Source organism: Neltuma alba, unplaced genomic scaffold (assembly GCF_004799145.2).
Source record: "Neltuma alba isolate B1F8T4 unplaced genomic scaffold, ASM479914v2 tig00012145_pilon, whole genome shotgun sequence".
Classification (NCBI taxonomy): domain Eukaryota; kingdom Viridiplantae; phylum Streptophyta; class Magnoliopsida; order Fabales; family Fabaceae; genus Neltuma; species Neltuma alba.
Window position 1 is genome coordinate 261,458 of NW_021636694.1, and position 15,983 is coordinate 277,440.

Genomic DNA, 15,983 nt, shown 5'->3' on the forward strand with positions numbered 1-15,983 from the left:
ATTCCGATACCAGAACACACGCTCCCATAACCTAACTTAACTCTGCTTCTTAACTTCTCCCCTTTGTATTTTCACTCATTGATGCCCTCCTTGAAACTTCCCCGACATGCCTATATATAGATGTTGTCTTAAACAGTTATCATGACATTACTCAAAGAAAAGCTTTGAGAAGTTTGCTTGTGCTGGTGGGCAATCTGAGACAATGGTGGGTGTCGTCTCATTGATCACAGGGAGGGCAGGTCCGAGTGGGTTTGGCTCTGCTTCAACTGCAGAGAAGGTCACCCAAGGAATCGATGCCTCTAATCTCACTGCCATTATCACAGGTCTGTTTCATTGTAAATGTAATCTTCCTTTTTTCAAGCCAAAAAAAAAGAAAAAAAAAAAAGAAGCCAATAATCTAAGTGCAAGGGATGACAATGGTGTAAATGCAGGGGGAGCAAGTGGAATTGGCTTAGAGACAGCAAGAGTTTTAGCTCTTCGAAAGGTCCATGTCATCATTGCTGCGAGGAATATGGAAGCTTGCAAGAAAGCAAAGAAGCTTATTCTCGACCAAAACCAGTCTGCTCGTATCGATATACTGAAGCTCGACCTGGCTTCGGTCAAATCTGTCAGAGTATTTGTTGACAACTTCATCGCTCTTGATCTTCCTCTCAACATCTTAATGTGACTTTCATTACTCTCTCTTATTTTCTACTTGATTTCTTTCCAACTTAAGTATTGGCTTTCCTTTCAGAAACAATGCTGGAGTTATGTTCTGCCCTTTCCAATTATCGCAGGATGGGATTGAGATGCAGTTCGCAACAAATCATATCGGTAATGTCTCAGAAATTATGCTCGCCGCCAATGGCTTTCAGTCATTCTGATTCGTATTGCTGTCTTCTCCCTTTCACTTCTCAGGTCATTTCCTCTTGACCAATCTTCTTCTTGACAAGATGAAACAAACTGCAAAAGCCAGTGGAATTGAGGGAAGGATCGTGAATCTGTCATCAGTTGCCCATAACTATACTTACTTAAAGGGGATTCGATTTGACAAGATCAACAATCGAACTGGGTACGTTTCATTTTCACTCTGATAATAGAAATGAGTAATTTTGCTCATGGCAGTGGTAATTAGAACATCTTAATTACATTAACCGCCCTGTAGAATCTACTCAAATGACGAACCCAATTTTTTTCCATTGCCATTACTTTTCAGTTACTGTGACAAGAAGGCGTATGGGCAGTCCAAGCTGGCTAACATTCTGCACTCAAATGAGCTAGCTCGCCGCCTACAGGTGACGTTGTTAGTGTTTTTATCAGTTCCATCTTCCAAGCAGTTTCTGTTAAGAGATTGAACGATTTTTCGTGTATTTGACTCTTGAGTTCTTGAAATCATGTGCAGGAAGAAGGTGTGAACATTACAGCCAACTCAGTCCACCCAGGAGTCATAATGACTCCTCTCATGAGACATTCTTCCTTTCTTATGCGTAAGTTTGTGTCTCCTGTATTACAAATTAGATGGGTGGCTGCTTTTTCCATATGTGTTTATTTTCGTCTAATGCCATTGTTGTCCAATTTGAGCCAGATCTCCTGAAAGTTTTCACCTTTTACATATGGAAGAATGTCCCACAGGTAAATTCAATATGTTCATCTATGTAATTTTAAGCACTAATATCATGTGGTGACATATCTTCGTTTTGATTAACGTTGCAGGGAGCAGCCACAACATGCTATGCTGCTCTGCACCCCAGAGTGAAAGGCGTGAGTGGGGAATATTTTGAGGATTGCAATGAGCATAAACCAAGTTCATATGCCAGAAACCAAGTGCTAGCCACCAAACTCTGGGATTTCAGCAACACGGTCATCAATTCACTTTCCAGGACTTAGATTCGAGTGCTTCACTTGAATTATCAACCCTCCTTATGAATAACACACCTCATATGGTTACAATCGCAATTCCTGGTTTTCTGTATCTGTAATGTCCCTTGAATATTTTCATACTTTCCGTTATAAGTAAATCTGTTAACACAGTTCTTTGTGCCTGTATGTCTTTTAAAAGCAATCCAGTGCCACACAGGTCACTGGCAAACCAAATAAACAAATGAAGTTTCTTCTATTTTTAATCTTAAACTGAATTCTCCACAATTCGCGGGGGACGACGCGCGAGCTTCAGTGTTGCTTGCAATTGCATTAACTGGTGGAGGAAAATCATTCCTTGGCTACCTTAAGAGTTAGGAACAGAAAGCTGCCAAATGATAAACACAAGGAAGTAATCACAATTAGAAGCATTTCCTGCAAAGAGACGTGTGGGCTCAGAAAGAACACCATAGCAATTGAAGCGCTCTGCCATATCTTCAACTGTGCAAATGCTCCTTCCTGCTCCAACAATGCCAACATATACTTCGAGGTTAATATGCATGTTTCAAATGACTATATGTAAAAGCAATACCGCTTTGCAGAATATAAGAGGCCACAAATGATCAAACATAAAATATCACAATCTGTCATTTGGAGAGAAAACATGCGTATCTATGTTGTAAGCTTTACCGTGTCATGCTTAAAAAGCATTCCGAGCAAGGCATTTAGTTGTGTGTTTAAAACTCCATCACCAATCCCCAACAAGGAGGCCATAAAAAGTAGGTATAGAGTATTGAGTCTTCCACTAGCTATGCTGCGTCATGAATAGCAATGAGCAGAATTGGCATCATATAGTTACAGACTTAAAGCTGTAAATAACAGAGCTTATTATGAACCTTATATCTAGTAGAAGCAGGATGAATGTAATTGCCTGGACAAAACCTCCAACGCAAACTATTGATGTGATTGATGGGAGACCAGAAGTAAGTCGGCCAGCAGTCAAAGAACTCTGACATAGTTTACAAAAATAAACACATCTAGTTAAGAACACATATTAATATGTCAAGTACGACCATTATGTTATTCATCTCCTTCTCCAAAGAAATGCATGCATTTGTTTGTACCCACCCGATTAACTAGCATTAGGCTGCCTCTACGGAGAAAACAACAAATTCCTACATTTTCATACTTACTATTCCGTCAAAAGCCCCATACACTGCCATTGCAATACCCACACCAGAAACACCAAGTGCTGGGGTCACAATATGCTTTGTAAATTCAGCCCTGAGACACCAACCATATTTACTTTAATAAAGAAGATATAATGAGGTAAAACAAGATCAGAAGATAGAGAACCATGAACATGAGAATAAATTCCTTGTATGCATCAGAAATTACCACACAAATGCTTGTTGTAGTCCGGAATAAGTGATTAGGGGCACAACCAACAACATCCTTACATCAGACAACGCACTAGCAAGTGATTCAAACAGAGACTTTAAGGATGAATAAGCACTAACACCAGTATCTGATGGCTCATCATCTCCCATATTATTGCCACTCCTTTGACTCATGAAACACATTAATATTGCACCTAAGGATATCACACAAAGAAACACAGTGAACAATGAAGTTGTGTTGCTGGTAGTTCCATCCTACAATGGCAAGGAACAAAATCGGTGAGTTATGTGAAATATTTAGATCCTCAGTTGTGTTTGTGTTTGAAGCAGAGTGTTTATTTATTCTTTAAGGGTAAAAGCGGAGAGCCAGCTCACTTTTACGTGTTCTTTAAATCTCTTACGTGATATACTATTGACATCTTTTTAAGGAGCATGAATGATATATGTAAAATTCAAATAAACAAGAAGGCAAACTTTACAGAAGCACCAAGACCATAAGTGAGATGAACATACTAACATTCTAACAATTATGAACCCATTGAAGAAAAGAGGCAGAAGGATGTTTAGGACAAAAACTATCCCAAGAAACGACATACTTGTCCATTTTTCAGGAGAGCAAATGTGAGAAGATTCCCAACAAACTGCAAAACAATATTTTATATGTTAAAACTCATCTGCAAGAGGAGTTACTTCTTTATCTGTTTTCCCCTGGGAAAAAAAAAGGCAAATGTATTAGACTAGACGTTGGATCATAACCTGGTTTAGAGCATAGATTGCCCAAAATATCCCATTGAAGTGACCGATTACGGCTGCTTCAGGCAAATTCCAATATCTAGCATGATCGCGGGCAGTAGAAGTGAGATATGTCCCCTGAAAGGTCAAACAAATATCAACGAAAGCAAACGTGACTCCTTGAAGAATAAGGAACTTACAACCTTGACATGCGACACCTGTCCAACCCATATTATTGAAGCACTAAACCCAAGATACAAAGAGGCTGGGACCATCGTATGCCTGGAGGAAGAAGTAAGAACAACTCAATAGTAATCATAATAACTTGAACATTATTTCTGCATGCATAGCCATGAAGCGTCGTAAAGGCTATGCTTAAAATCTATAATTGCAATATAATATGAATTATAATTCAAACAACCACTGATGTATCTATTCTTCTGCCGGCATTGATAAAATAAAATTGAGTAACAAAACGAATATAAAATTGGTTAATTGATTCAGAAGGCAGTAAAAGAATGTTTATTTGAGGGTATGTAACAGTGTAGTGCACACTTTGTCTCTCAATAAAATAATAACTACGACTTCTTCTTTCACGCCGCTTCTTTCAACTTTTGTCCTGCACAAATACATTTTTGGCCAAATGCTTTTGTTAGCTTAAAGTTGAAGTTACTTTTACCCCATTTTTACTTGTACTAATGAATTTTCACAAAGGACTTATTGATCACCATATTTTTTAGGTGACTGCCAAAAATACGTGATTTTATCCTGAAAATATATGTGATTCCCATGTATTATATAGTCTGAGACGTGTTAAAATGAATTATACTGTCGACGTCTTATAAGGAGTGTTGCACTGCTAATATTATTATTATTTCATTTACCGTCCAAAGTAATGCGTCTGTGACAAGGAGCACGAATTTGAGTTTGGCAACCCATTAACGAGATATTACCAGTTCGGCTTTAAATTTGCGGCTACGAAAACCCAATAACCAGTTGTCCCAAGAACCAAGGCATTGTTTGACCCAAATACTCGTACTATCAAGGAAGAAACCAGGGAGAATAATGTGAACGATGAATACAATATCCCAAGTGAAATTGTGCCCAAATTTCGCTCCTGACGTGAAATCAATCCAACAGAGCCGTGAGAAACCTCCAAATCAGAATCAAATTTGGGTTACAAAATACCAAATTTCAACTGAAAAATGTCACCGGATGAGAATGACTTTCCAAATGGTGGATGAGCATGACAATTCACAGAGACTCACAGTGTTTAAAGTACTCTGCAAATTCTGAGCAGCCCCATAGGCAAGAAAGATCAGTAAAAATGAGAGGCTCAAAATATAAACATCTCTGGTGCAATCCTTGGGCTTTTGAGGATGTGGCAGAGCATTTGAAACAAGCGGTGCCTTTTCCTCGTGGGACCCTACTGGAGATGCCATAGCTTTACAGTCTGCGATCCAGATTATGGCCGGAGAAGAGTAGGAGATTGAAATGGAAAGATGTCCGATCACAACCCGACAAGACGTTTGGCGCTGATTGAAAAGTTAATAGCCCAAGAAATTGGAGATTTTGTTTCTTCTCAAAGAATGATGATAATTTACCCTTCATTAGTCTTGCGTTTTTAAGTTTTTTTGGGTAATTTTCCGAAGATTTATTTGCGCGTTTCCGCTTCAAGACTCGGGGAGGTTTGACCTTGTAAATTTGCCACCTGGATAGATCTGGTTGTTCCCAAAGAAATAATGTCCCAACTGCATTTTTCCGAATGGAACTCTGGGGAGGATATTATCATGGAAAAACGATGGTATTAAATCATAGCCCTGCAGAAATAGTTTATTTTTCTGGAGTTTTTTTTTTTTTGGACTAGGTTCTAAGCAGGCCCTGTAAGTCTGAATTAAATATTTCTCCTTATTTTTTTTTCAGCGTAGGGGAATACACCCTCTTTCTCTCCAATTTTTCTTCTTTACCAGTAACCATAGCCCAGAATGGCTTTGTGAAATGTACACGAAATAATAAAATATTAATATTTAATTTCGTATTTGCGGGGAAATAATTCACTTAAATAATCCAGCTTATTGATTTTTAGTTTATTTACACGTGTAGCTTCCGTGACACCTCAAGAAAAACGGCTAAGGTGGCTGTCGTTGGAGCGCAGTATAGCCACGTTGCGTGATATTACAGGGTGGTTACCTGGGTCCCATCACGTTTATCCATTTGTTTTCTCGTCCCTTCCAAAAGATCGTGACGACATTTTTATATTTTGCTTTATTCCAGAATTTTATTGAAACTCATCGCTTCTCAGCCTTCCAAAAGTTAAATCTCGCCCGGGAACCAAGCTTTTCGTCTGAAGTTTTGTTGCCGCCCTGAGCGTTACAAACCAAACCCTAACCCTACTACATCCTTTATCATTCAGATCTAATCGGATAAAAGACTTCAGTACTCTTGACGAATCTCAGATCTGTAAATATAAATTTGGATTTATAGCGGTTGGAGTTGGTGTTAAGATATCCAAGATTTTCATGATTATTTTGGCTTGAAGGTCTTTTTGGTTTTGAATTTTATGAATTCGATTGGTCCATGGCTAGAGGTAGGTTAATTCTCAGTCCTTCCCTGCTTCATAATTTTACGAAGGTCTTTCCCTTCCTAATCTTTGCCAAATTGAATTAAAACGGTTAAGCGCTTGTTGATTACGAAAAAGCCCATTCCAGAACATGTTTCGTTCCCTTACCTTGTAATCTGTCGTTGTTGTTTTCATATCGATCTCAGTGTCTCTAGCGGGTTGTGTCCATCAAACTTAATTTCTGATGTTTTTTATTTATGCTCAGGCAATCGCTTGATTTCATGCTCAAGGAAACTCAGACAAATTTGAGTCTGCCACAATTGAATTAGAACTTGTTCTGGATTTCCTACTTGAATGCTGTGCATCAGTATCACTTTTCTGGTAGCTACCGCGTTGGAGTTCCTAGAGGGTTTTACTCTTTGATGGGAGACGGTGCAGTTTGCGTCGAATTACCTGCAGATAGAACAGATGAAAACAATGAGATATCGAGAACGGACCTGAAGCGGGACTACCAATGTCTTACTGATACTGAACTTGACCCCTCCCCAAATAAGAAGCAAGCAAAAGAAGTCTCAAACGATGACGTGCGCTCTGAGGTTTCTAATCCCAATATTTCTTCGAAAGAGAATGTATTAGCATTTCAAGATATTAGTAGCCAGCCGAGCGAGTTGGGAAATGCTAATCAAGCAGAGTGTGGAGAAGTAACGTCTACTTGTGTGGAGAATTCAAGTTCGGATGAAACCTTGAGTGATGGAGGGGGTGATCATAATACTATTTCTCAGAACGATAAGGGTGTCAGGAGTGCTGAAATGACGTCCCGTGTTGTACTGGAAATTCCCAAGCATGCCAGTACATCTGGAATCAGAAAGATTACTTTTAAGTTCAGTAAAAAGAAGGAGGACTATGATTATCGGTCACTTGCTAGTACTAATAGGAATCCTTACGACGAAGAGCCAAGTTCTGATTGCAAGTCGGGGATGCTAGAAAGATCGTGTGGGATGGAATATGTTCAAGCTGGTGATTTTAACTTGTACGCCCGAAATATGGAGCTGAAAATGTCAAAGAAAGTAGTTCCTAGCTGTTATCCTACTAATGTCAAAAAGCTGCTAGCAACTGGTATTCTTGATGGAGCTCGAGTGAAGTACATTTATACTCATAGCACGGGAAAGGTAGAGCATGCATTTATATTTTCTTATATACTCGTCCTGGATTTAGACTTCTCTAGAAAACAACAAGAAGAAGAAAAAAAGTTCTCGTGTAAGGTAGGTTTCTCACATCCTGAAGTTGTTGTCAGATTGAGCTGCCTGGGATTATTCAGGGTGGTGGCTATATGTGTGGCTGCTCGTTGTGCAGCTTCTCCAAAGTAAGCTACTATCATCAGTTCACGTTATCATTGAAGTTTTTGTCCTATATATACAGATAAATGATTTAATGATATGCACAGGTTCTAAGCGCGTACGAGTTTGAGCAGCATGCTGGTGCCAAGACTAGGCATCCAAATAATCACATATTCCTGGAAAACGGAAAACCAATTTATAGTATTATACAGGAGATAAAAACTGCTCCACTCAGCTTATTAGACGAGGTTATAAAGAACGTTGCTGGTTCATCTGTCAATGAAGAGTCCTTCCAGGTTTGGAAAGGTAATAAAATTTTTGTTAAAAAATACGTGATTGAATATTTATGCTGGGCAAATGTACTATTTTTTGTATTAATATATGGTTGAGTGGTCAATAATTTGGTCCAAAACGCTATATACTCTGGATATTCTCGTTGCCAGGTATCTAAATTTCAAATCAACCAGTTTGGCTTAATTACTGCTGCCATTCATACCTGTCTATGTCGAATATGTGTAAAATTTTATCATTGTGTTATTCTCTATCCAAACCAGCTCTGGTTTTCCTGTCGTAGTTTTAGAATCTTCTAATTTAGTTCTGTCACCCTTCCATCCCTCTTTCATATGTATGCCTAATATCTCGTTTCCCTCCCTCTTCCATATGTTGGTCACTATGCCGTTTACCATGGTAACATGGTAGTTATGGGGCTTGTTGATATTGACTGCCATAAGACATCATTATCAACACTGGCTGAAAGGTCTTTTACTTGACGGAACATGTTAAAGATTCCAAACTTTTGGTTATATGGAGTTAAAACCTAACATGGTCTGTTCCTTGAGGAGAATGTTGGCATTACAAATATAAAGCATCCAGGAATAGCTAGAGATTTGGTATATACTGCAACATTCATGGAAAGAAACCTTAGGCATTGGCATGGAGATGTTTTGTGGCAATAGTAGAAGTTATTATCCATTGTCGTTAATTAGACTTAGATTTTTCTTACCCTTGCTTTTCATGGATTCTGCAGCAAGTCTTTTGCAAAGCAATGGGCAGGTTGAGGCAGAAAGGAATTTTAACTCCAAGCTTGTTGGCATGCCTCATACAAACATAAGGTAAAAGATGAATAAACGAAAGAAAATTTTAGTATAATCCAATATATATATATGTATATGCTAGATTTTTTTTTCTTTTGGATGAATGTATAACCTTTCTTGCTGTTTGTCTTATCCCCTTTTATCATAGAGGATGATTACTTCATCTTGTTTGCCTCTTTCTTTTGTGGTTGGCTTATTTTCAATCAAGAAATTATATGGTAAACAAGGCAGATCTTGTTTTATATTTTTGTTCTCACAAAAAGTGTTTTGCTTCATGCTAAAATTTTAATCAGAAAGGGCATTCCATGTTCATTAAAGCCTCTTTGGCAAAAATAACAGCTCACGAATTCATCTATGCTAGGGTCGTTGCTTGACTTCAGTTCATTAGGCTTGTGAATGAATACAGTTGCTTGTGTTTTTAAAACAAGACCTATTAGCAGCCATTTCCATAATAAAATAATTAGTTATCTAGTTGTGACGTCAGTGCATTCAGGTTTGGGACTTGGCATATTGCATTAGTTAAAACAGAATCTACATTCGTACATATATGAGATTGTTGATTTTTAACTCAATTTTGTTGTGAGTTTTTGTTTGGTGGTATCATCCAGATTTTAGTGACTAGATTTTTGTTCTTTCTGTATTGAAGCTATGGATTATGTTACATTTGGCTGACAATTGCTTGCCTTTATTAAAATATGCTGCTTCAGTGAATTTGTAGATGGTATGAGCTACATGTCCTGTTCAGATGTGCTGAGCCCTGTTGAGCAGCAAAGTTATGTGAAGCAGGCAACTGACGAGAGGAAACATGTGGTGAAAAAGTTTGTTCTGCCTCCCTCTGTCTCTCTCTCTTAGTTGCGAGTGTGCATTTCTTTGTGTGCACATGCACATGCTCTGTGCGCTTATGTTAGCGTGTGTAATCAGTCAAACCTTATAGCTGGTTGTTCAACATCTGCTTTAGTGGTTTATAAGTTTTTAATGGCAACTAGATAGTGAAATGTGGATGACCATAGCAAATATATTTTGCAGATCAAGCTCCCATGCTTCTAACTCAGGTCTACAGCAAAAGAAAACTGCGGATGGTTGCAATAAGAGAAGGTTCTTTTTGGGCTTTTAGTTTCTTCTTCTTCTTCTTCTTCTTCCTCCCTTTTTTTTTTAAAGGTGATAGCTTGCTATGAATCCCCTGTGAATTGTAATACAAATTTGTTCCTTTTTCAGGGATAATGATTTGCATAGGCTACTTTTTATGCCAAATGGACTACCAGACGGTGCTGAATTGGCATACTATGTCAAAGGACAGGTGTTTTAATATTGTGTTCTTGATAGCTCTCTATTATCGATCTTTATTGTTTTCAATGTTTAACCTGTTTAATATGCGCTTCAGAAACTACTTGGAGGTTACAAACAGGGAAATGGTATAGTTTGTGGTTGTTGCGATAGAGAGGTATGATAATCATGTTTCATAAAGAGAGCAAGATGGACATTAATTTCTATGTAGATACCAGTTTAAACTTATTATTTTCTATTGGTTTAAATTTCACATCTTTTTGTGAACAGATAAGCCCTTCACAGTTTGAAGCTCATGCTGGAATGGCTGCCCGACGTCAACCGTTAGTAGCCCTTAAGCATCTAAATAGTTAACTTGACGGACTGGTTTATTTTTTTAATTATTAATTCTCCTTTTCTTTTTCCAGGTATCGCCATATATATACTTCCAACGGATTAACACTTCATGATATAGCCCTTTCATTAGCAAATGGTCAAAACCTTACCACGGGAGATAGTGATGATATGTGTGCAGTATGTGGAGATGGAGGGGACTTGATTCTTTGCAATGGATGCCCCAGGGCTTTTCATGCAGGTGGAGAACATCAATATTTTTACTTTTTTTGGGCACGTAGTGCGTGTTCTCTTGTTTGCTATGCATATCTTATTTTCTTCACTTTTTATCTGTGATCTATTTTTTTTTAATTAAAATCTACAGTTTCTGTTTCCTCAGGCATCCTTTTGGGAATGGCCAATGTCGTGGTATGAAAATATGTTGTGTGTGTGTGTATCCATATTTTGGTGTTCTTGAAGGCACTATTTTATGGTACCTGAAGTAAATATCAGAATTTTCCTACTTGTTTTCTTAGGAAGGAAATAACAGATAAGCCTTTCCGCCTGTCTCCTTTTGTATATTAAATAAATTGACAATCAGGGAAGAAGGCAGCATATCTTTGACAGCATCTTAACGTGTTCGCTTGTTTGACTTCAAATGTCTTGCTTAAGCATGTTTTTGTATTTGATTAATTAATACGTCTTTTTCAACTGCAGTTTGTTTAGGCTTACAGTGTGCTCCTGAAAGCTGTTGGCTTTGTCAAACTTGTAGAGATATTGCTGGCTGCAGCAGATTATCTTCTACAGCAAGGCCAATTAAGATAAGGTTGACCCGGGTTGTTAAAGCACCAGAATTTGAAATGGGTGGTTGTGTCGTTTGTAGGTAGGTCATTGTATTGTTCTTCTTAAAGCAATTATTGAAATAGCCTTTGAGCATCTATGGAATTTGCTTGCCACCGTGGAGACATGATTATTAATCTTTTCATATCTCAAGTTGCTTTATTATGTTTTCAAATTTCAATGAGGGGATGGAATATGTTGACGGTTGGCCTGAGTTGCTTCACTCATTGTGTTGTGGGCATAGGTGAACTTAACTGTTCTTCATAGGATTTATTTAGTACACAAAGAAGGTCTGATTAATTTTAATCGTTATGTATTCTTTAGGTGATATTTTGGTCTTTCATGGTTTTCACAAATTAGCTCATGCTCTAGTGATGTTAGGGTGACAAAGAAGCTCTAATTAATTTTAATCATTATGTTTTCTTTAGGTGATATTTTGGTCTTTCATGCTTTTCACAAATTAGCTCATGCTCTAGTAATGTTAGGGTGATTTTTCTACTCTTACTCTCCATGTGTTCTGTTTTTAAGAAAGCAGTCAGAAGACTAATACTAAATCAATGTCTAGCATCATTGTCCTTTCTGAGGAAATGAGAAAGAATACAACTGGTCCTTGGTTGAGATTAGTGGCTCAGTAGCATGTAGTTAAAGCAATGCGATTAAATAAATGTAGTAGCAGGACGGATGTAGAATAAAATTTTTTCGATGCCTCATGTTATGAAGCTGTATTTACGGGATTATATTCATGTCTTATTTCTTACGATTTCTGAACAGGGAGCATGATTTTAGTGTCGCTAAATTTGATGAGCGAACAGTTATAATTTGTGATCAGGTATGGTGTATACGTGATGAAATCTTTTATTGTATTTTGGTGTCTTGTTTTTTAAGTCCAGTAAACATCTTATTGGTTATTAACCAGTGTGAGAAGGAGTATCATGTTGGGTGCTTGCGGGACAGTGGGCTCTGTGAGTTGGAAGTAAGTATCAAATCTTGTAGCAAATTCTTTTATGATACTTGTAATTCCGTTTAATTATATGTTGTTTTTTCCCTCAGGAATTGCCCAAGGACAAGTGGTTTTGTTGTGATGACTGCAATCGAATATATGTGGCCCTGCAAAATTCAGTTTCTGCTGGATCAGAGATTATACCAGCTTCCTTGTCAGTCCTAATAAATAGGAAGCGTGAGGAGAGGGGCTTACCTATTGATGGAGGAGGCATTGATGATATCCAATGGCGAATTCTAAGCGGAAAAAGTCGTTATCCAGAACATCTACCATTACTTTCTCGGGCTGCTGCAATTTTTCGAGTGAGTTTTGTTTATCTCATTGAAATTTCCCGTGGCTTCTAATTTTGCAGCTGTTATATTTGACTTCATATGGGCACATGCCACAATGATATCATATTTGCACATGTTGCACATTATTAGCTTCTCTAAGTTGATAGAACTGCTTTTGTGGATGTTAATTTTAATCTTTTCCTTCATTTTCTGCGCATAATTTTAATTGGTCAAAGTGGCAAATTAAGAATAAAGAATGGGTCTTGCATAAACAATAATGGCAACTTTGTTTTGAGAATAACCTTTTTGTCTTGACGAGTCCTTTCTCATATTGCGATTTATGAATTTGCAGGAGTGTTTTGATCCCATTGTTGCAGTCTCTGGTCGTGACCTGATTCCTGTTATGGTCTATGGGTGAGCACCTCGTTTAATTTTTGGGGCCACATAAACTACAATTGTTTGTATAAGATTTCATATCAACCAATGCTTGGGTTTCATGACCCACTTATGACATATCTATTGATAAATAACATTCTGAATTTTTTGCAGGAGAAATATTTCTGGCCAAGAGTTTGGTGGGATGTATTGTGTTGTTTTGATAGTGAAGTATGTGGCTTTTTTTATTACAATTTTTTTATGGAAAAGGGTTTTTCCCTCCTGATAGGGCATCATCTATTGGGTATGTGACATCAAGGTGTATCCCATTGCACAGATCTGTTGTTGTATCTGCTGGACTGCTTAGGATTTTTGGAAGTCATGTTGCTGAGCTTCCAATGGTTGCTACAAGTAGAGAACATCAAGGGAAAGTAAGCGTTTCATTGCATAATCACGCTTGATCCAAATTTTGAAAACACTGAATTATGAGTGCTTTATACTGGCTGCTTGCTTCAACAATCCTTTCACTTTCCTTTGATATTTTTTTTTTTGGGCCAAAAATACCTTCCTTTGATTTTAAAAGGGAATAAATGTATAGCAAAGATAATCTTTCATTAACTTATTTCACGTTCTATTTAGGGTTATTTTCAAGTGTTATTCTCTTGCATAGAGAAGCTGCTGTTCTCCCTGAAGGTGGAAAAGCTAGTGCTTCCTGCAGCTGAGGATGCTGAATCCATTTGGACTAGAAAATTAGGCTTCCGAAAGCTGACTGAAGACCAGGTTAGATTAATTCTGCATTTACAGGCCATGAAATGTAGATGTCAACATCTGATTGCTTAAGAATGTAATGAATTTGAGTCGTCGGTGTAGAATAACTTGATAATAAGGAGTCAACAAAAATGCCTTAATATTTGCATACATGGATATTGACAGCCTCGTTCAAATTAGGTTCTGCTGTGAGTTTTCTCAGACGTGAATGTTTGATTTTAAGATCTTTTGCTAGGGTAGTGAATCACTGTTGTATGACTACATTAAAACACTTGGTGTGTTTGCATTCAAACTATGTGTGTCAAAGGTACCTGTGCCAGAGGATTGGCGCAACTAAAACATGTCTCAATTTTTAGTTTCTTAGTCATATATTGAACCTGATAAAAGTACATGCTCATTATGGTGGGCTCGATCTTTAATAAACAGTGGCATATGTTTACTAGTGGCTAACCATTTCAAATATTTTATATTGGCCAGTTATCCAAATATCTCAGAGAGGTGCAGCTCACCCTCTTTAACAAGACTTCGATGCTGGAGAAGACAGTGCAGCTGGCGATGGAATGATGCTGTAAGCCCGTGTCTGGTGTTGTGACCACCTGCTGATTATTTATTCATTTAGACTGCATTCCTTGCTGTAATTGCTGCTATTTTCTCTCTTTTATTCCCTGTTTGACAGGGAAAAAGGAGGGAAGAGCTGTCGGGGTTGTGAGCTTTAGGTAGGCAGCCAGCTCCGTCTCTGGTTCTTAATGTACCGTCTAGTATAGAAGAGAAAGGGTGAAAGATGGGGAAAACGCAACGTGACTTGAAAGTTGAAAAGAGAGCGCATGCTGACCCCGATTTTTTGTTCCAATTGGCATGCATGCTGGCTAAAATTCTTTTTTGTATTATGAGTTTTCTAGTGTGTAGCTTCATGATGAACTGATTTATGTTCAAGATGCATAACTCCGTTTTTGTAACTTTCAAACCATAGTAAGTTGTACATATACCTCGTTGGGTATGATGTCTCATGCTCGACCGATATAAAAATTTCGGCCCTTGCTTGCATGGGCCTAATATCTCCCATTTCAAATAGGCTCTGTAATGAATTGATTTATTTTCAACAAAACAATTACAACTCTTGACATGCGTAAATATTGGATTTATTGAGCTGCTTTTGGTAGTTTCTCGTTAATATTTTCCCCTTTTAAATGCTATATTTTGACTTGTATGCAAATGCTCCAAAATCTGTTGAATTAATCTTAAGAAGAGACTAATAATTTTTGGTCTAAGTGGAAAGAGTTTGGGCATTTTAAATATTATGTCCTGAATTTAATTTTGAGCCGATGTGTATGGAAAAAATATTGTTAGGAGAAATTCTCACTATGGTGTCTGACACTATTTCAGGAGATTAATCTCTTCTTATTCCGTTGGGGAGAGACCTTAGGCAACCAAAAAAAATCTTAAGAACACTGAGGATGTGTCATGAATTATAATTAAACTGGGTAACACGACGGAGCCGATCTTGTCCACTTTCGGTGCTTAACATTAATTTTCAGACGACAATTTTACTACGTTTGCCTCGTATGTCACAGATGTTTGGGGTCTCGGTAATGCAGAGGCGAAGACGTTTATTTTCATATCCTTGGATTATACTCTAATCAGTTGCACTCAAATTGTTTAGCGAACTTCGGCCAAAACGAAGAGTTGTCTTCGAACTAGCAGTTTGGCGCGCGTACAAGTGACGCTAATGACGTCGATGACCAATTCACTTAGGGACTGTTTGTATCGTACTAATTTTATAAGATAAGCTTTATTTTGACAGACGTAATTATTCTTTTAAAGTGATTTTGAAGGTTTCCGAATTGCATATTTTGAGAACCATCGTTTAGTGTTAGCTGTCTTCACGTAGAATGTTTCTTAAGAAAACACCTCGAAACTTCGACCACGTCCGAGACAATCTTTATGCAGAAGAAATGTAGAAAATTCATATTCGTGATTTAAACCATTGATAACTGCTATAAGATAAGCGCGTGGCGCACGAATTGACTGAAGTGAGATTCCTTTACCGTGTAATCAGTTAGCATAGCCTCATTAATTACGCTGGTCCGAACTTTTATGGGATGTTGGAAAATAATCACAATGTGAAACATGTTCACTCACTGTTGTGGCAGAATTTTGAAAGCAACGCTGAGTA

General features: G+C 37.8%; 3 protein-coding genes across 4 annotated transcripts; 2 read left to right on the top strand and 1 right to left on the bottom strand.

Annotated features, from left to right (window-relative positions):
* Window positions 1-58: 58 nt before the first annotated feature.
* LOC114723546 (short-chain dehydrogenase TIC 32, chloroplastic) lies at window positions 59-1,997 on the top strand. Its single transcript, XM_028909736.1, has 8 exons — window positions 59-323; window positions 432-663; window positions 734-813; window positions 898-1,051; window positions 1,196-1,274; window positions 1,382-1,466; window positions 1,565-1,611; window positions 1,693-1,997. The coding sequence occupies exons 1-8, from the start codon at window positions 203-205 to the stop codon at window positions 1,864-1,866; spliced, it is 972 nt and encodes a 323-aa protein (XP_028765569.1). The 5' UTR covers window positions 59-202; the 3' UTR covers window positions 1,867-1,997.
* A 91-nt stretch (window positions 1,998-2,088) lies between these two features.
* On the bottom strand, window positions 2,089-5,410 carry LOC114723547 (UNC93-like protein 3). Its single transcript, XM_028909737.1, has 10 exons — window positions 5,237-5,410; window positions 4,922-5,085; window positions 4,187-4,250; window positions 3,993-4,106; window positions 3,833-3,877; window positions 3,235-3,491; window positions 3,030-3,120; window positions 2,733-2,845; window positions 2,527-2,650; window positions 2,089-2,355 (listed from the first exon to the last, which is right to left on the bottom strand). The coding sequence occupies exons 1-10, from the start codon at window positions 5,408-5,410 to the stop codon at window positions 2,188-2,190; spliced, it is 1,314 nt and encodes a 437-aa protein (XP_028765570.1). The 3' UTR covers window positions 2,089-2,187.
* Window positions 5,411-6,263: 853 nt separating this feature from the next.
* On the top strand, window positions 6,264-14,952 carry LOC114723545 (uncharacterized). 2 transcript variants are annotated; one of them, XM_028909734.1, is made up of 21 exons: window positions 6,264-6,555; window positions 6,794-7,697; window positions 7,823-7,891; window positions 7,973-8,171; window positions 8,893-8,977; window positions 9,667-9,777; window positions 9,986-10,054; window positions 10,175-10,256; window positions 10,341-10,400; window positions 10,514-10,566; window positions 10,651-10,817; window positions 11,273-11,438; window positions 12,167-12,224; window positions 12,312-12,368; window positions 12,446-12,697; window positions 13,020-13,081; window positions 13,217-13,273; window positions 13,380-13,473; window positions 13,682-13,822; window positions 14,288-14,378; window positions 14,487-14,952. In XM_028909734.1, exons 2-20 carry the CDS (start codon window positions 6,951-6,953, stop codon window positions 14,372-14,374), a joined length of 2,616 nt encoding a protein of 871 aa, XP_028765567.1. In that variant the 5' UTR covers window positions 6,264-6,555; window positions 6,794-6,950; the 3' UTR covers window positions 14,375-14,378; window positions 14,487-14,952. The 2 variants fall into 2 exon arrangements, with proteins under 2 accessions (XP_028765567.1, XP_028765566.1); XM_028909733.1 differs by having other exon boundaries at window positions 14,288-14,952.
* Window positions 14,953-15,983: the final 1,031 nt, after the last annotated feature.